We start from the raw sequence: 15,776 nt of genomic DNA on the forward strand, positions 1-15,776 counted from the left end.
TTCCATGAATTTCTATCAAATGAGGAACTTTCATGAAGCAATTTTTCTAATGACGAAATAACTTATGTAACATCTATGATGTCTGGCGAAATTGCCAAACAATACACAAATAAAACATTTATCAATAAGTAAAATTGATTCCCTCAACCATCGCACGAGAGATTTTGTCATGAATATAGGACTTTTTACGTGTGTATCAATAAGTGCTATGAATGAAAAATTCCTAATATTTTAAACATTTTTACCTGCATTTCTTCTCTGCCAGATATTTATTTTCCATCAGATTGACGCGGACGGGTAAAGTCTAATATAAAAAAAACATTCGCGTTTTATTGTATCGGTATAGGGAATACGTGTTACGAGTGCTGACTTCAACCCTGATTTTCTAGTAAATGCATGAAACAATTGTGTTAAAAATTTGTAAAGATATTAATCGTTATCCAAATTAAAAGTTTAAAAAAAATCTAGCTCGATTACACACCATAGAGCTTACTGTAGTAATACCCTAATTTTATTTCGCAGTAAACAGATAATTCGGGCATGAATCCAAACTAATTCAAATCAGCTTGACTTAATTTTCCAGAATTCATTTATTTTTCAGTTAATTCTCATTATTTCAGTTAGAACTTTTAGTAGTTCAGTTAATGCTTATTAATTCAGTTATTTCGTATTAATTCAATTAATTCTCATTAATTCAGGTGCATTATAATGAATTCACAAACCTATCGGCACGACAATTCACCGAGTTATTTCCCCCTCGGGCTGCACGGTAGGGTTTTCTTCAACGTGATTCGTAAATAGGAGGATTATGGGAAGTTGTGGGATGAATAGTACTGACCAGATCAAGAAGAGTATTTTACAAAATTATATTTTATTTGAAAAAATAAAATTTAATAAAAATTGAACGTTCGCTGGTTGCGCCCCCCACTCCCGGCCCTGCGGTTTCCCCTACCACCTCCTCGACAGCGGCGGTGCCGGTTTCGGCGGCTGCCTTCCCCTCGAGGAACGGGACCGCCGGTGGTCATAGCGGCTGCCACCGCCACCCGGACAGCCTCCGTGATCCGTTCCTATCAACAACCATATAATTGTGATCCAATGTCACGAGCATATTTGACCGATGAGCAGCTATTCTATATGAAATTATAAAATACGAAAACAGTGAAAAGTAAAACTGTTTCGCCACGGCAATGACAGTATACAGCGGTTCACACGCGGCGAGGGTATAACATCCCAACTCCTTGGGCAATAAAAATGTGTCAGAAAAATATGGTATGCTTCGCGAAGATATCTACTGACGGTCATCGTTACATTATACTGGCTACTGCCTAGTTTTTGAAAATTACACAATTAAACGACTTTTTAATTCTTAGACAGACTCTTTCAATAACTGCAAAAAAAAAAAATTGGGAACAATCAAATATGTAGTTGGGGACGTACCTCTAGCGTCGGGCTAGCCGCGCGAGCGGGCCTCGCCGCCGAAGAGGCAGCAGGAGAGGGCGGCGGAACAGCATCATCGGGGACTGGAGTGGCGGCGGTGGCGGCTGAACAGCGGCCGCCATCGACAGCCCCTGTCGCTCGCCGTAGAGTTCCGGAATCTAGGCAAAGAAAATGCATAAGCACACGCGTAATTGTGTACGAAAACACAAGATTACTTACCGGCGTTAGGGGCTGTTGAGGCTCCTGCCGCCATCCATACCACTGGGGCGGCGCGTTGCCCCAATGGTATCCCGGACGTGGGGGATTCGGGTTGACCCCCCACGCCACCCCCGGCTGCTGTAGCGGGACCGGGGGCCTCAGCCGCACACTTACACCTCCGGGACATCGCGATGGCCACTAAGCTAAAAATAATCGATGCATCGGTTAATCGAGTCGAAAAAAATTATGGAATAAGACTCGATTGAATCGGTAATAATTTATCGATTAATCGATCATTTGATATTTTATTGAAATTGTGCATTCGAATCCCTAATTTAGTGCGGTTTATAAATATTCTCGAGCTGCTGAAGCTGAATAGAGGGTGGCTCAAAAAAACAAAAAAAAAAAAAAAACAGAAAAATTAACGACCCATTTCAAAAACTGAATAAACTAAGATCGCGTTTCTCTATCCGCAAGATCTTTTTGAAGCGAAGCTTTCCAAATCAAAGCTCTTACGCACGTTTGTAAGGGGGATCTAACTCACGAAAAGTGAAACGTCAGAAAGGGAAGTTGCAACGCGTATTGTTGCTGTGAGTAAAGCGAACCAGAGTACTAGAGAAGGTAACTGCGAAAGTTTCAGTGTAATCGGGTTATAAATATTATAACTATGAACGATTTTATAAAAAAACGCTCGGTGCGCGAGCGGCTTGTACAGTGTTCGTGCGCTGCGGTAACGAAATATTACGCGTTATTCGCAAATTTTGCTATCACGGCGATGGTACATTGCAAAGTTTATTGTCATTTAATTATTTACAATGTTTATGTGTATCGTTGATCGTACTCACGTACCATTCGTCTCGCCGTTAATTATTTTCAGACATGTGTGAAAATCAACATTTGTCATATGTTAATAAATATTTAACAACAGAGAGCGTAGAATAGGTATGCGAAAAAAATGATTAACGAGTACAAAATTTTTGATTTCGATAATTTCGCGTGGATTTCGATGTAAAAAATGTTGAATTTCACAATGAAAACAGTGGGACGTATTTTTATAATAAAAAACATAGTTAACAATTCCCTGAGTTTCCGAAAAAAAAATCCATGACAGTTCCATGACTATTCCAGAATTTCCGAATTCCCAGGCTTTTACAGGTTTTCCAGAATTCCCTGACCAGTAGCGACCCTGTTATTTATAGCTCAAATGATATACATACATTACATAAATAAAAAACCTAAAAAGATGTAGGATCAACATTTTTCACGTATTATGTGAGGATTAACATAATTTTGATTATTACGGAATTTGGCTTTTTGCGAGTGGTATTGGGCCGGAGCTGCCATGCATAAACATAGGCCCATTTCCCACCGCCCGTTACTCGCGGGCCCAGACCTACTACCTTAAAATATTTTGTACGCTATTGATGTTTTTCGATAACACCAATAATTCGAAAGAATGCATTTTCTGCGTGCAAAAAAGTATTTACGCGCCAAATATTATGATTGGTGACAAATTACTTACGGTTCATCGTTGCCGGTGGTTCGTGAACGACTGACTCTCTTCTGAGTCTTTTGTCGACGCTTGCGCTTCACACACGCCACTGTCCCCACTATCCGCGCGGCCGTCACTTCTGCGTTTCCTCGCGTACCGTCTACATCCACAACTGTATAATGTATATATACGTATAAATACTCACCAGAGATAATCATGTATGTACCTCATAAAAAACCTCTGAAGAAGAATGAGAAATACTCTTTATTTTCGAAATACGAAATGTTCGAGCACAGTCGTCTGACGACACAAAGATTTTTTTTTCTCGCGCACAGCCGCTATCCGTAGACTGAGCGAATAATCGAATACAATGTAATGCACGGACGGAAAATAAACATGTCCATTCAAGTTTGCGACAAGGAGAAGCGGTGTTGGGGGGGGGGGGGGGGAGGGAGGGGGGGGGGCGACCGATGGCGTAACTTCGTAAAACGAGACCACAACGATTCGTACCCGTTTTGTTTCAATCGTATTTTTCGAACATATTTCCAAATATCTACAAATGGTGAATGGTGATATTTATGAGATCATTTTGAAATTACTTCGTGCTGTGTAAAACTAATATTGCGCGATGTGATTTAATGTATATGAGACATTCGTTTACAAACGAACACCTTTGTGACCGACACATTTTTGATTTAGCTGAAATTATTTTTTGACGGGTTCTATATCGAAAAAATAGGGATACGTATTCCAGGATTTTTTATTTCACATATTTCGTAAAATAGAGGGGATCGAAAGTTTGATAATTTGGTATTTTTTGGCTTGGAAGACTCACTTTCAAAAATTCATAACGCCGGTTCAATTTGAGCTGGAAAGTTCGTTTTTTTTTTTATCCCAAAGCTTATAAAATGAATTTTATTACAACAATTCTTTCATTAACGACTATTCCGAATTTTATACTGTTATAGACAATTAATATGTTTCGATCGATTTTTAAAGATTGCCTCAACCTCGTAGCGAGTTCTTCGCACAACCATCGTATTCTACGTCAAATATTTTAACCATAACGTATTTTTAATTGATGGAGAAATTATTATTACTGGAGGAAAAGAATTTATCTAGCGCGGCACGTCACATCGGCGCGCGGGTTCCATTGCACGCCTCATAATCTTGCCTCGTATCGTTTTCCTCTGTAATATAAATGATTACTCAATATTTTTAATTGAATAATATTATTTATTAGCATATAAGACTTTATAAAAAATGTAACAAAAAAATAATAAAATAAAAAATATTATTGTGGCAAATAAAAAATTAATTTACCAAGATTTTAATACATTATTATTAGTTAATGAACACCTCGTTCTGCATCACGTCTCACAATGTTTACATTCAAATTTAATATGTATAGTATTTTTCGTTTAAAAATTTGTACAACCGTTTTTTTTTGACACAATTAGAATTGCTTTGCTTCCAATTCTTCAGGAGAGGTTGGAATCATACAATTTTTCAAGAATAAATATAAATATTGTACGACGTACTGTAGGACGAGGTACTTATTAACTAAAAATAATGTATTAAAATCTTAATAAATTGATTTTTTATTTGACACAATAATATTTTGTATTTGATTATTTTTTTGTTACATTTTTTATAAAGTCTTACTTGCTATTGAATATTATTATTCAATTGAGAATATACAGTAATCATTTATATTACAGAAGAAAACGATACGAGGCAAGATGATGAGGCGTGCAATGGAACCCGCGCGCCGATGTAACGTGCCGCGCTGGATAAATTAATTTTTTCCTACAGTAATAATAATTTCTCCACCAAATAAAAATGCGTTATTGATAGATAATTTGACGTAGAATACGATGATCGTGCTGAGAACTCGCTACGAGGTGAAGGCAATTGCTAAAAATCGATTTAAACATATTAATTATTTATAACAATATAAATTTCGGAATAATCGTAAATGAAACAATTGTTGCATTAAAATTCATTGTATTAGCTTTGGGTTGAAAAAACGAACTTTTCAGCTCAAACAGAATCGGCGTTATGAATTTTTGAAAATGAGTTCTCCATGCTAAAAAATACCAAATTATCAAATTTTCGATCCCCTCTATGTTACGAAATATGTAAAATAGAATAATCCTCGAATACGTATCCCTATTTTTTCGATGTAGAACCCGTGAAAAAATTTTAAGCTACATCAAAATTGTGTCGGTCGATTTTTAACTAAATCTGTCCGATTCGTCAAAGAATGTCCCATATTCAAGGGTGTTTCACGGAACAATAAATTGAATTTGCTATATTCACCGTAAAACTATCAAACTAATCAGTTCGGTCGTGATGCAATCGCTACACACATGACGTCATCATTTGCATGCAAAATTCGGGTCAATCCTGTTGGTATGGTTACCGACTCAGATTCAGGTCTCTTACCGACCGCGTTTTGTCTAATATTGTGTTGCGCTACTCCCCGGTGGAGAGTACCACCTTTGAATGGTTCGGAACCGAGGAAACTTACGCAGAGGGCGCTTCGATCGATTACAACTTTTGGATCCAGGTCAGCGGCACCTTAGATAAACTTGAGACTGCGTTTTCATCCATTGACTCTTTGCCGTAAGTTGTTTGGAACTACTATATCACGTATTATGGAGAGTAGAGGTAACGAGGACTGTCTCCATGTATGTAATGTGTCCGTAAAGTAGAGGAAAATTAAGATGGTGTTGCTGCAGCAAAAGTTCCACGGAGCGCCAATCCCGATTAAATCCTGATTGCTAAGCGCCAATCAGATTGGTACTCTTATTGCTTACGAGCGCCATTCTGGTGACTTGTTAAAGCACTATTTGCTACTTTTTTCGGGCACGTTTTCAGTTGTTAACCCATATGAAATACTTTTCTTTACCTCTACCCTCTATATAACGTATAAAATGTGATTGCGCGCCTTTCCGAGTTATTTTATTGACTAAGGATTAGCATCCATACAGCTGGTCTGCGATAGAGTACCAATGCTGCACTACGATTGGTATTAGGATATTAGTGTAGGATATCAACAAAAACAGATCACTTATTCTTTTGTATGTTATTCTTTATTTTATATCTTCTTAGTTTACATACTGTGACACAACTGAACTCTGACTGACCGACTGACTAGCTTACTCTTTCCTTCTGTTTTATGTATCATCCCTCCATCCAGAACTTTCTTACATCTCTTCTTTCTACATCTTTCTACATATATCTAGACTGTTCCAAGTTCCTATTCGTACTCTACTTTACCGACTATTTTATAGTAACACAAAACTTTTGTATTGCCCTTCTCAACAAGTGGGAAGTGAGCTACGGTACCTATAACTGTGCTTACGATTCACTACAATATCGCGTCAACATTTTAGCCCAGCACTTTATCAACGTTCCGCGAGAGTACTGCGGTAGCGTTTTGTTCCAATGCTGTGCCGACCGGCGACCTTTTGAGATAGTACCGGTCAAGTATTTACTACCCACCGGTCTTTTCCTAATTGTAAACTTTCACACGGGTAATAGTATAAACCGATTGTTTCCGCATCGTCTTTGCACGCTTTTTGTTGAATCCGCATCCTTCCAAAGTGGAACTACAGAAAGTCTTTCAGGAAGATCTCTTTGACTAGAATTGCGTCGGAATATTATTCGGAATTTTACCCAAGCCATTACAGTTACCTTATTTTTTTCCTGTTTCAGCGAAGATTCTTCCGGATATACTTTCATTATAAGCGAGAAATCATTCAGGTTATCCCCGCAGCGTTCAGAATGGTGCGTTGATCATATCTATCCTTTATCGCACCTCTAACTGTCGTCAACGCCAGGCACAAGGGAAGGCAGCCCTGCCAGTCCTTTCGAAAATATTGGCGACCCACGTGTTTACGCCAAGATGGACAGTTTTTCTCTGTAACAATCATATTCTGATAAATTCGCAACCATGTCTCTCATGATTTTTGAAAGTTCGATGGGATCTTTTTGACCTGAAATCGAAGAATGTGAAGAGGCGCAGTCACCGATTCCAGAAAACAGTTTGAGTCTTTCTTGCAACTGTTCTTGCATAACAACTTCCACAAGCCATGGAAATTTTTCAGGAACGCTACCGGAAAAGGATCAACGTACTTTTCCCAGCTTGAGTGGGGTAGTTTATCCACTAACCAGTCTATAGTCTATACATAAGTCCTTGAAAGAAATAGATTTTTTTGCTCACAGCAACTACTAAGCAACAACTTTCAAATTAAATCACGAATATTTCTTACACTGGTAGTTTATTCTAAACCTCCAAAATTTCGTGTGATTCAATCGACAAAAGCCCATAATTTATTCAGTGCAAATAATAGTGAAGATAATTTGTGCAATATGATAATAATGTAATTGTTTTGCTGTTTGCCCAAGAAGTCTATAATCCTTATCCTTATGTTAAAAGACACTATGTATCATCCATTGATGAAATTGCAGCGAGGAAATTGTTAAAATTGTACATTCAATCCAAGCCCGATTCCTTGTGGTTAAGGATTCACATCCTTTACCACCTCCCACAAGTGGTCGGAGATCTAGCGACGTGCAACAGCTGTTGCTTTCCTTTTCCTGATGATGATGAGAACTAAATAAAAAGTATGACGAATAATAAGATACAAAGTATAAAAAAAAAGAGAAGTATCGACGGAGGAAAGACTGGAACGGCGTTTCTATTTACCGAAAATTGTTTTCGAGGCTGCAGGTGCCTCGGAGGGTTAAGTCATCTCTGCGGGCTGGGATTCAAGCCCATTTTTGTAATGGTCCATTACCCCTGTAAGCTGTGATCATCGAAGCGATTATCCCGGGAAGCGTGTGTCGACTTTTCAACCTCAACGTCGCCGTCCATTATCAGGGTTTTCCGGGATGATTGCCGCTTCTTCATTTTTCCTGAGACGCCTGCGCTGACTAGAGGCTCAATTTGCTGCGTTCATTTCGGCGTATTGTATATTTCCTTGTATGTATCACAATGAATGAATCACTATGTGCAGGCGCAGGCATGCATTTTACTCAGGCACCGATAAATAATCGTGGAAATAATAGTCGTTGTAGTTTCAAAATCAACCTAATCCAATCTACACCAGAAAAGAGCCCAAAATTATGTTTGCATAATTGAAGCTTGCACATCAGGCTATGAAGAAATTTATATCTCTGTCAGACGGGTTTACAGCGAGGATACCAACGTATGTGTCAGCTGTAGTTTAGGATGGATACGCGTAACACATTTTCTCAGATTTTTCTTTCTTTGCTTTAAATTTCATTCATTCATCAGGATATTTTCGTGATAAGTTTTTGGTAAAGTTTGTGTGAAATTTATTTTATGCCATACACCAAGAAATTGAAAAAATACATTGCGTTTATTTGACGCTACATTTATTTAATCAATTCTTCGTCAGTATTAATTTTCACGTACATGCAAAGCATCTTTCAAAAATTGTATTGCAGTTATATTGTGAAAATTTTCTTATTTACTAGAAATAACCACATACTTTAGAATAGTAAATTAAAATTGAAAAGGTGAAGACAGTTTAACTTCACAATCTTTTTAAATATTGCAAATTTTATATTATAAAAATACGAATTTACGAAACTGCTTCTCCTGCTATAAGACGTATTTATAAACACTCATTGAATTAAAAGCTATACATGCGTGAAAGAAAAATTGATTTCAGTGGATTATCACGCACGTTTGTGCACTAAAATAACTATGCGAAATGATTGCGAGATGAACAAATGGAGCTACAAAGACGTTATTAAATGAAATTTCTCAGAATTAGTGCTCTTTCACAGAAAACATTGCACTGAGACAAAATTCGCCTGTTTGTCAATAAAAATCTAAAGAATACGCTTTCATATTAATTTTTTAGCGAAAAGCCGCTTAGAAAACGGATTCACATATTAGGTAAAAGATGCATTTCTGAAAATTGAATATTCTGTGGATGAACATCAAGTTTATTTCACATGATCTGGGGTTCTTTTACGTTTTATAACTCATTGAGTAACTCTGAAGAAATTTCAAACAAATGCGAAATATTTGAACGTTCAAACGAACTTATCTTGAGTGAAGTTCGATCGTAATTATATAAAATATCTTTTCCGAATAGATCACATGATTGTAGCACTTCTGTTGCAAGTTTGTTCACAGTATTTAAAGAAATAAAAATAAACTATACTTAGTTATATCAGTTAATAGTTCGTCACTTTAGAACAATTGTTGAATTTTTGAAGCCAGTGAAGTACAACACTCTGCGCTACCTTATGCCAAAAAAACGTACACTGCCGTCTATGTGGTATATATGTATATGAATATAGCCCAGTAATAAATGATACTAACCAGTAAATTTGGAAATTTTTGTGGCTTGAAGAAGTACCCGGTATCTATGGTTACTTAGCCGGAGACTTACTCCTCTAGAATACTTACATTGAAAGAAAAAAGTCGTTGAATGAAAAAAAAAAAAAAAAAATGTTACGATCTAGTGTATGCGGCGTTTACGGGCGGTGATATTAATCGACATATGTTTGTTGTTTGACATCCTCATTGTATAACTTTGTTAGTTTTAATTTTTTATGCATCTTAGTAGTCTTTAAAGCGTTTGTAAAAAAATAAACAAAGTAGTGGTTATGCCACGTTTCAGCCGGTAATCGCGGTAGCATCCTCTTCGTGCCACTAATTACCGACGTGCGATTACCATAACAGCGTCTTACACGCTGTTACCATAAGTTCTTAGATCCGTATCGATCTGCGCAGTTACCATCACAGCGTAAAGCATTTTTGCATTTATAATTCTTATGATGCACCATATTATTCGTTAGTAAGAAAAACTAATCTCGTAGCTATGCAATGGTAGCAGCATATATATATATGAGTGGTCCAAAAAAAAAAAAAATTTTTTTTTTTCTCAAGTGCTATTGCCTCAAAACCTTCTTTTAGGTATAAAAAAAATTCCCTCAAAAGTGCAGCTCGATATCTCAATTCTCCGCTAAGCTCAATGAATTTTTATTTTCCCATTTAAATAACACGTAAAAAATTTTTTTTCGTTTTTATCCGGTAAAACTACGAAAAATTTTTTTTTTTTTTATTACTCATGAATGATTCTTGTAGGAAATTTAATTTTCTACAAAACAGTCCTAAAGTAATTTTTTCGTAATCCTAACGGGTAAAAAGTTATTAAGGTAGACTTTGCCCTTGATTTTCAAAAAATCAATTTTTTTTTATTACAGATTCTTAATCTACATGTAAGTAGAAATAAATCTGTCGAAGCGTTTCCCGGATTTCGAACGTTTACGATATTTTAAAGGCGTTTGAAGTTGACACCGTCAGCGCGCTCTGACCGTCTCAGCAGAGGCAGGTGACCAACGCAGCAAAAAAGGCCCGGATTGAGCAGCGGGAGATGTTAGCGGCTCAACATGAGCAGCTAGAAGAAGAGGAGGGATGCCTCTATGGACCAGGCATTGCCGATTAGCGGTAATTATAAACACATTTATGTAAACACATTACAAAACTTTAAACGCGTTTTTCTCGAAAACACGTTTTTAAAATTGGCTGCCATTCTCCTGACCGCTGTAATTAACATATCGACCTGAAATTTGGAGAGCATACTCAGAAAATATGTCTTCACGGAATGACGGATCGTTTTTTCGATAGATACATTTTTGCATTTATTATTTATCTTTTTATGCGAAAAATAACGCGAAAATTCGAGTTTTTGCTTTTAATTGCCGCCACTTTCCGAAATTTGTACTAAACGAAAAACCCATCCGTCATTCCATGACCAGAGGGTCACACATTGATAATATGCTTGGAATTTGGGTTTCAGATCAACAAAGAGGGGGCAGTGATGGCAGCCGTTTACTTGTTGACTTGTTTTCGCGGAGCTGCAACGGCCGCCATTTTGATTTTTTTTTTTTTTTTAAATTTTTATTACGTTCTGTATATCATGAATAAAAGCGAGAAAAAAACCGCACTCAAAAAGCTTTACTCGTTTCTTTAAAAAAAAATAAAATGTAAACACCTGAAATATGGCACTCCAAGGGCAAAGTTTCCCTTAAGCTTCAAATACTTGCTACTTGGTACATTTGAAGGAAGATCGTTTCAAAGCAAATTTTTGAAGATATCGACATTATTTAATACAGACAATTTATTTAATTTTTATAAATTTGAAATAATTTTCAACTTTTTGGAAATATTTTTGGTGACTGCATGTATTTATTTCAAAATTTATCAAACTCTAGACTGTTCATTATAATTGAATAATTTTCACGATTTTTTCATGGGAGCTCTATGGGACTTAAAGATTCGAATCAAACGGCATTCCCCTTCTCTGACCTTGTATTTTTAATAAAAAAATAGAGTTTCACTCCAAAGAAAAATCCAGTTTAATCAGAACCCTTTTCATGAACTACTATTTTAGAAAAATTTCGCAGAACTTTGAAACCCTGCCAAGTCAAGAATTTTCCAAGTAGACGGCTCAAATTTTTCGTCTAGGTATACTTTGTCACTACCTACACGAATTATTATTAATTATCGCGTTCCTTTTTATATACGGCCTCGCAAAACCAACTCATTTCTGAAAAATCGCTGTTTTCAGATAGCTGTAACTTTTTTCTATCAACTCGAAAGCGCTTGAAATTTTCAGGGAAAATACTCCATTCTATCCCCAAACAACGCTGAAAATTTCCAGCTAGGAGTCGAAGTTGTTAACGAGCTGTGAATTTTCAAAATGTTCAAGTTTCCCACATAATATTTCATATTTCATGGCATTATCAACGACTTCTTGAATTGCGCGTGGAAAATTTACACTTAGGATGTAATATATGGGTCCGATTATACGCACAGCGAGTTCAAAGGTGGGCAAAAAATTCAGGGCAGGAATCACAATTTAAACCAAAATGTATTTCATTTTTTTTTCGCAGCTGCACGAACACCAACAAAGATATCAGAAACTGGCAAGATCCTTCTTTGTAGTGGACAGTAAGACGAACAGCCTGAGCTTAAAATCGTTCTCTGAAAACAGTCAAATGATGAAAGATGCGACGTCAAAACCCGGTTTTCCATTTGTTTAAAATTCAAACGACAAATTCGTCACATTTTTCAATCGACAAGTATCTATAGGGTGCGGTCGTCCAGGTCACATTTTTTCTCACCAAAATCGCACTACCTGTGACTCTGCTGCGGAACAGAACTCATGTCTAATTTTGACGGGACTAAAAGATCGAAACACGACCATAGTCTCAAGAAAGAAAATTATCGAAAGAAGAGAAAATAAAAAACGTACCGGGTTAATTGTTGGTAGATCATTTGCACGCATGGGCGCACAATACTTATTATCAGAGACTGCACGTGGCTCTCTGAAATTATTTATTAATGTGAGATATATTCAATTATTACAAGATCGCTAAGTCAGGCTGCTGCTGGATGATTTGTAACATTTCAGGACATCGTTGACGGTATAAAACAGAAGGCCTCTGTACATTAATCACAGTCTCGAACTCCTTCGAAATTGCGTTTAAGTAATTACTATAGCCCTACCGTATCACGCCTAGTCATTATAATTTTGCGCTTCTCGTAAATCGAAATGAAACATATGGAAACCCAGTGCAGCCATGATAATTCATCGAATGCTTTGCTTTTAATTAACTTTCACTAGAATTTTTTAAACGACTACCCCCAGGAGAAAGGTGCTTATTTGCTGACGAGTATACTTCAGACAATTTCCGATGATGATAAAGCGACCAATGGTAGAAGAAAAAGAACAACACATGATCGAATACCTTCATATAACAGCAATGAGCAGCAGGCCTGGCCGTCTGGCTAGCAAAGGAATTGATAGAAGGTTCAATCCATCAAAGGTAATTGGAAAAAGAAGATAAATACGAAAAAGGAAAGGGATAGAAGAAAGTTCGCGTCAAGAATCTGCTCCGTATTCCTATTCCGCAGCCTTCTCTGACGTACGAGAGTATCATGTAGAAGATTGCTCTTTTGTGTAGCATATTATTCCACGTGAAGCAAGAAAGTCGGGTGAATTTCCCATTAAATTTACCGAAATTGCACCAAAGGAAATATTCAACGATTATACAAGTACAACTTTAACATTTATAGTCGCTGAAGAACAAGTAGACGCTCATCAAAACACATTGTCACAGAGCTTTTATTTGCGGCAATAATTGATCATCCTCTGAGTATCCTTTTATTTGGCGTAGGACGTTGCAGCCTGATCATAGGCTGGTAACTTTCATGCATCTCAACGCAACACAGAAATTGAAAGATTCAGTTTTTGCAATTATTTTTTTTTTTTCGTCTATAAACCATGCTTCAAATCGTGGCATAGTCAGTATTTGGGTGGAGTTGAGGTCGTGAAACCGCCTATTATTTCCTAGATTGATTGGTCTAATAAGGATGGAAAGTATACCGTGATCTTCAAGATTGAGAGAATCCTGCCAGACAACTGTTACAGGATCCCTAAATCTCTCCTCAAGGACTGTCACGTTCAGTTAAAGCACCGGAAGGGGATAAAGTTCCGAAAAGTCCATAACTCTGATTGATTTGAAATTTGGCATGTCCACGTACTTTGACGCTCTGATCGCGAATACGAGAGTGAAAATAACCGCAAATTTGATTTTCAAGGTAAAAACTCACAAAATATTTCATTATGTAACAAGGGAATAAAGTCGAATTTTATTCCTCTGTTACGTATAGAACTTTATATCCGACTCAACTCTGGCCGTAATATTTATTCGAAAATTGGGACTTTTAAATTGACTGAGGCTTAGGCGTTGCGGTGCGTCTTGTGGGCAATTGTTTGGGCTCGCTTCTTTTGTTTTTTTAACTTCAGATGACACGAAAGATAAATTACAATTCTGTGGAGAGCCCCCCTAAAAAAATTACCTCAAATTTCCCAATAATTTGTATCTGCGTGAAATATGATCTTCAAACGCGTTTTCATTTTATTTTTGAAGTAAAAAAAGTTTACTTTATGGTTAAGTCGGAAATAAATTGATTTTCAAACAGTTATTTCATATTATTTTGATAAGTGTTGATCTTAGAGAAAAATATTTCCAAGAAAAGTTGCAGCTTATAGAAAGACTTCTCTTTTATGTGCCGTACAGTTTTTACCTAAAACCATTCTGTTAAAAAAAAAAAAAAAAATGGGTTTCACCAAAGAAAAGTCATTACTTTCCATCAGTTTCGATCTTTTGCACTGACGTGCTTTACCGCGGGAAGGTTGGAGTTTGGTCTTTGAAGTGGGTTTTTTTTTCTTATTTGTTTGTGGTTTTGTATTTTGTCCTGTTTTAGCTTTTTCCTTTGCAATTCATTTTATTTTTGGCTTTTCTTGCATCGTATTTTACTTCCAGAATTTTTTATAATTCATTTAATTTCACTCGTTTGTGATTTGTTGTGTTTTATGCGGAAATGTTAAGCCTACATTTTTTTTTGACAAAGAGCGTAATTAGCGTCTTTTGGTATCTTGGCAAATTTGAAGACGATAACTGTTGTCCTCTGTGAATTATTTTCAAGATCCTTTCGTACTTTCGACGACCTATCTTACATTCGTCGATTTCCACGATTTCACCATTGCCGCATGTTTTATCTTCGTTTTCAAACTATTGGCCAAAGGCAACCTTCAAATTTCTCGACAAAAACAAACGCGATCGGTAATCGTTTCTATGGATACTTGTTGACCTTTCGCTTACAACACTACTTTCGCCAATAGTTCAATCGTTAAATTGACAGTAAAGCTGTACGTAATGGGACATCTTTCGGGTCAAGTATTTTCAGCCGCGGTTGCACAGTGATTGTGCTTGCCTTTTTTTACACATAAATTCACCACATATCAATCGCGATTCGCGTATAGTCATGTTTTTTTACGTGTTCCACAATGTCTCGTACTTGGAATTAGTTCCATGTTGCGTAACCACTGGAGGGTTCTATCGCGAAATTCGATCCATTATACACTGAGAAAAATTTCATTTAAGATGATTTAAGATGATTTCATTTAAGGGACTCTTTTAAGATGAAAAGGTTTTGACATGATACTATGCCCCCGTCATACGAATGCCGAACTTATTCCAACCTCTCGACTAAAGACCAAAGCCTAACCTTCCCGCGGTAAGGTGCATAAGTATACAGTATCGAAACTATTGGAGTTTTGGCAAAATGTAGTTATTGGAGCATCATCCCATTTTTCTCGAAACAGAATGGTTTTAGAAAAAAACTGTATGGAATATAAAAGATGAGTCGTTTTGTAAGCTGCATCTTTTGTGAAAATATTTTTCTCTAAGATCAACACTTACCAAAGTAACATGGAAAAACTGTTTAAAAATCAGTTTTAGTACGTTTTGACCTTGGAAATCAAATTCGCGGGTATTTTTACCATCATATTCGTGATTAATGCGTCAAAATACATGGGTCTATCAAATTTCAAATCAATCGGAGGTATGGGCTCTTCGGAACTACACCCGAAAAACCTCGACCTTACCCACGTAACAATGAATATTACAGTAAACTTTCTGAAATCTTTCACGAAAGGAAAGAAACATTTCAAAAATATTTCAAAAAAAAGGTTGCTGTAAGTTGAAAATGTCCGCGCCAGAAACTTGCAAAAGATTTCTTGAT

The 15,776-nt window shown here is 36.7% G+C and overlaps 1 protein-coding gene across 1 annotated transcript; it reads right to left on the minus strand.

Annotated features, from left to right (window-relative positions):
- Nucleotides 1–890: 890 nt before the first annotated feature.
- Nucleotides 891–3,283, minus strand: LOC124212280 (uncharacterized). Its single transcript, XM_046612169.2, has 4 exons — nucleotides 3,158–3,283; nucleotides 1,657–1,838; nucleotides 1,438–1,595; nucleotides 891–1,067 (listed from the first exon to the last, which is right to left on the minus strand). The coding sequence occupies exons 2-4, from the start codon at nucleotides 1,820–1,822 to the stop codon at nucleotides 891–893; spliced, it is 501 nt and encodes a 166-aa protein (XP_046468125.1). The 5' UTR covers nucleotides 1,823–1,838; nucleotides 3,158–3,283.
- Between the last annotated feature and the right edge of the window lie 12,493 nt (nucleotides 3,284–15,776).

This window comes from Neodiprion pinetum, chromosome 2 (assembly GCF_021155775.2).
Source record: "Neodiprion pinetum isolate iyNeoPine1 chromosome 2, iyNeoPine1.2, whole genome shotgun sequence".
NCBI classification, from domain to species: Eukaryota; Metazoa; Arthropoda; class Insecta; order Hymenoptera; family Diprionidae; genus Neodiprion; species Neodiprion pinetum.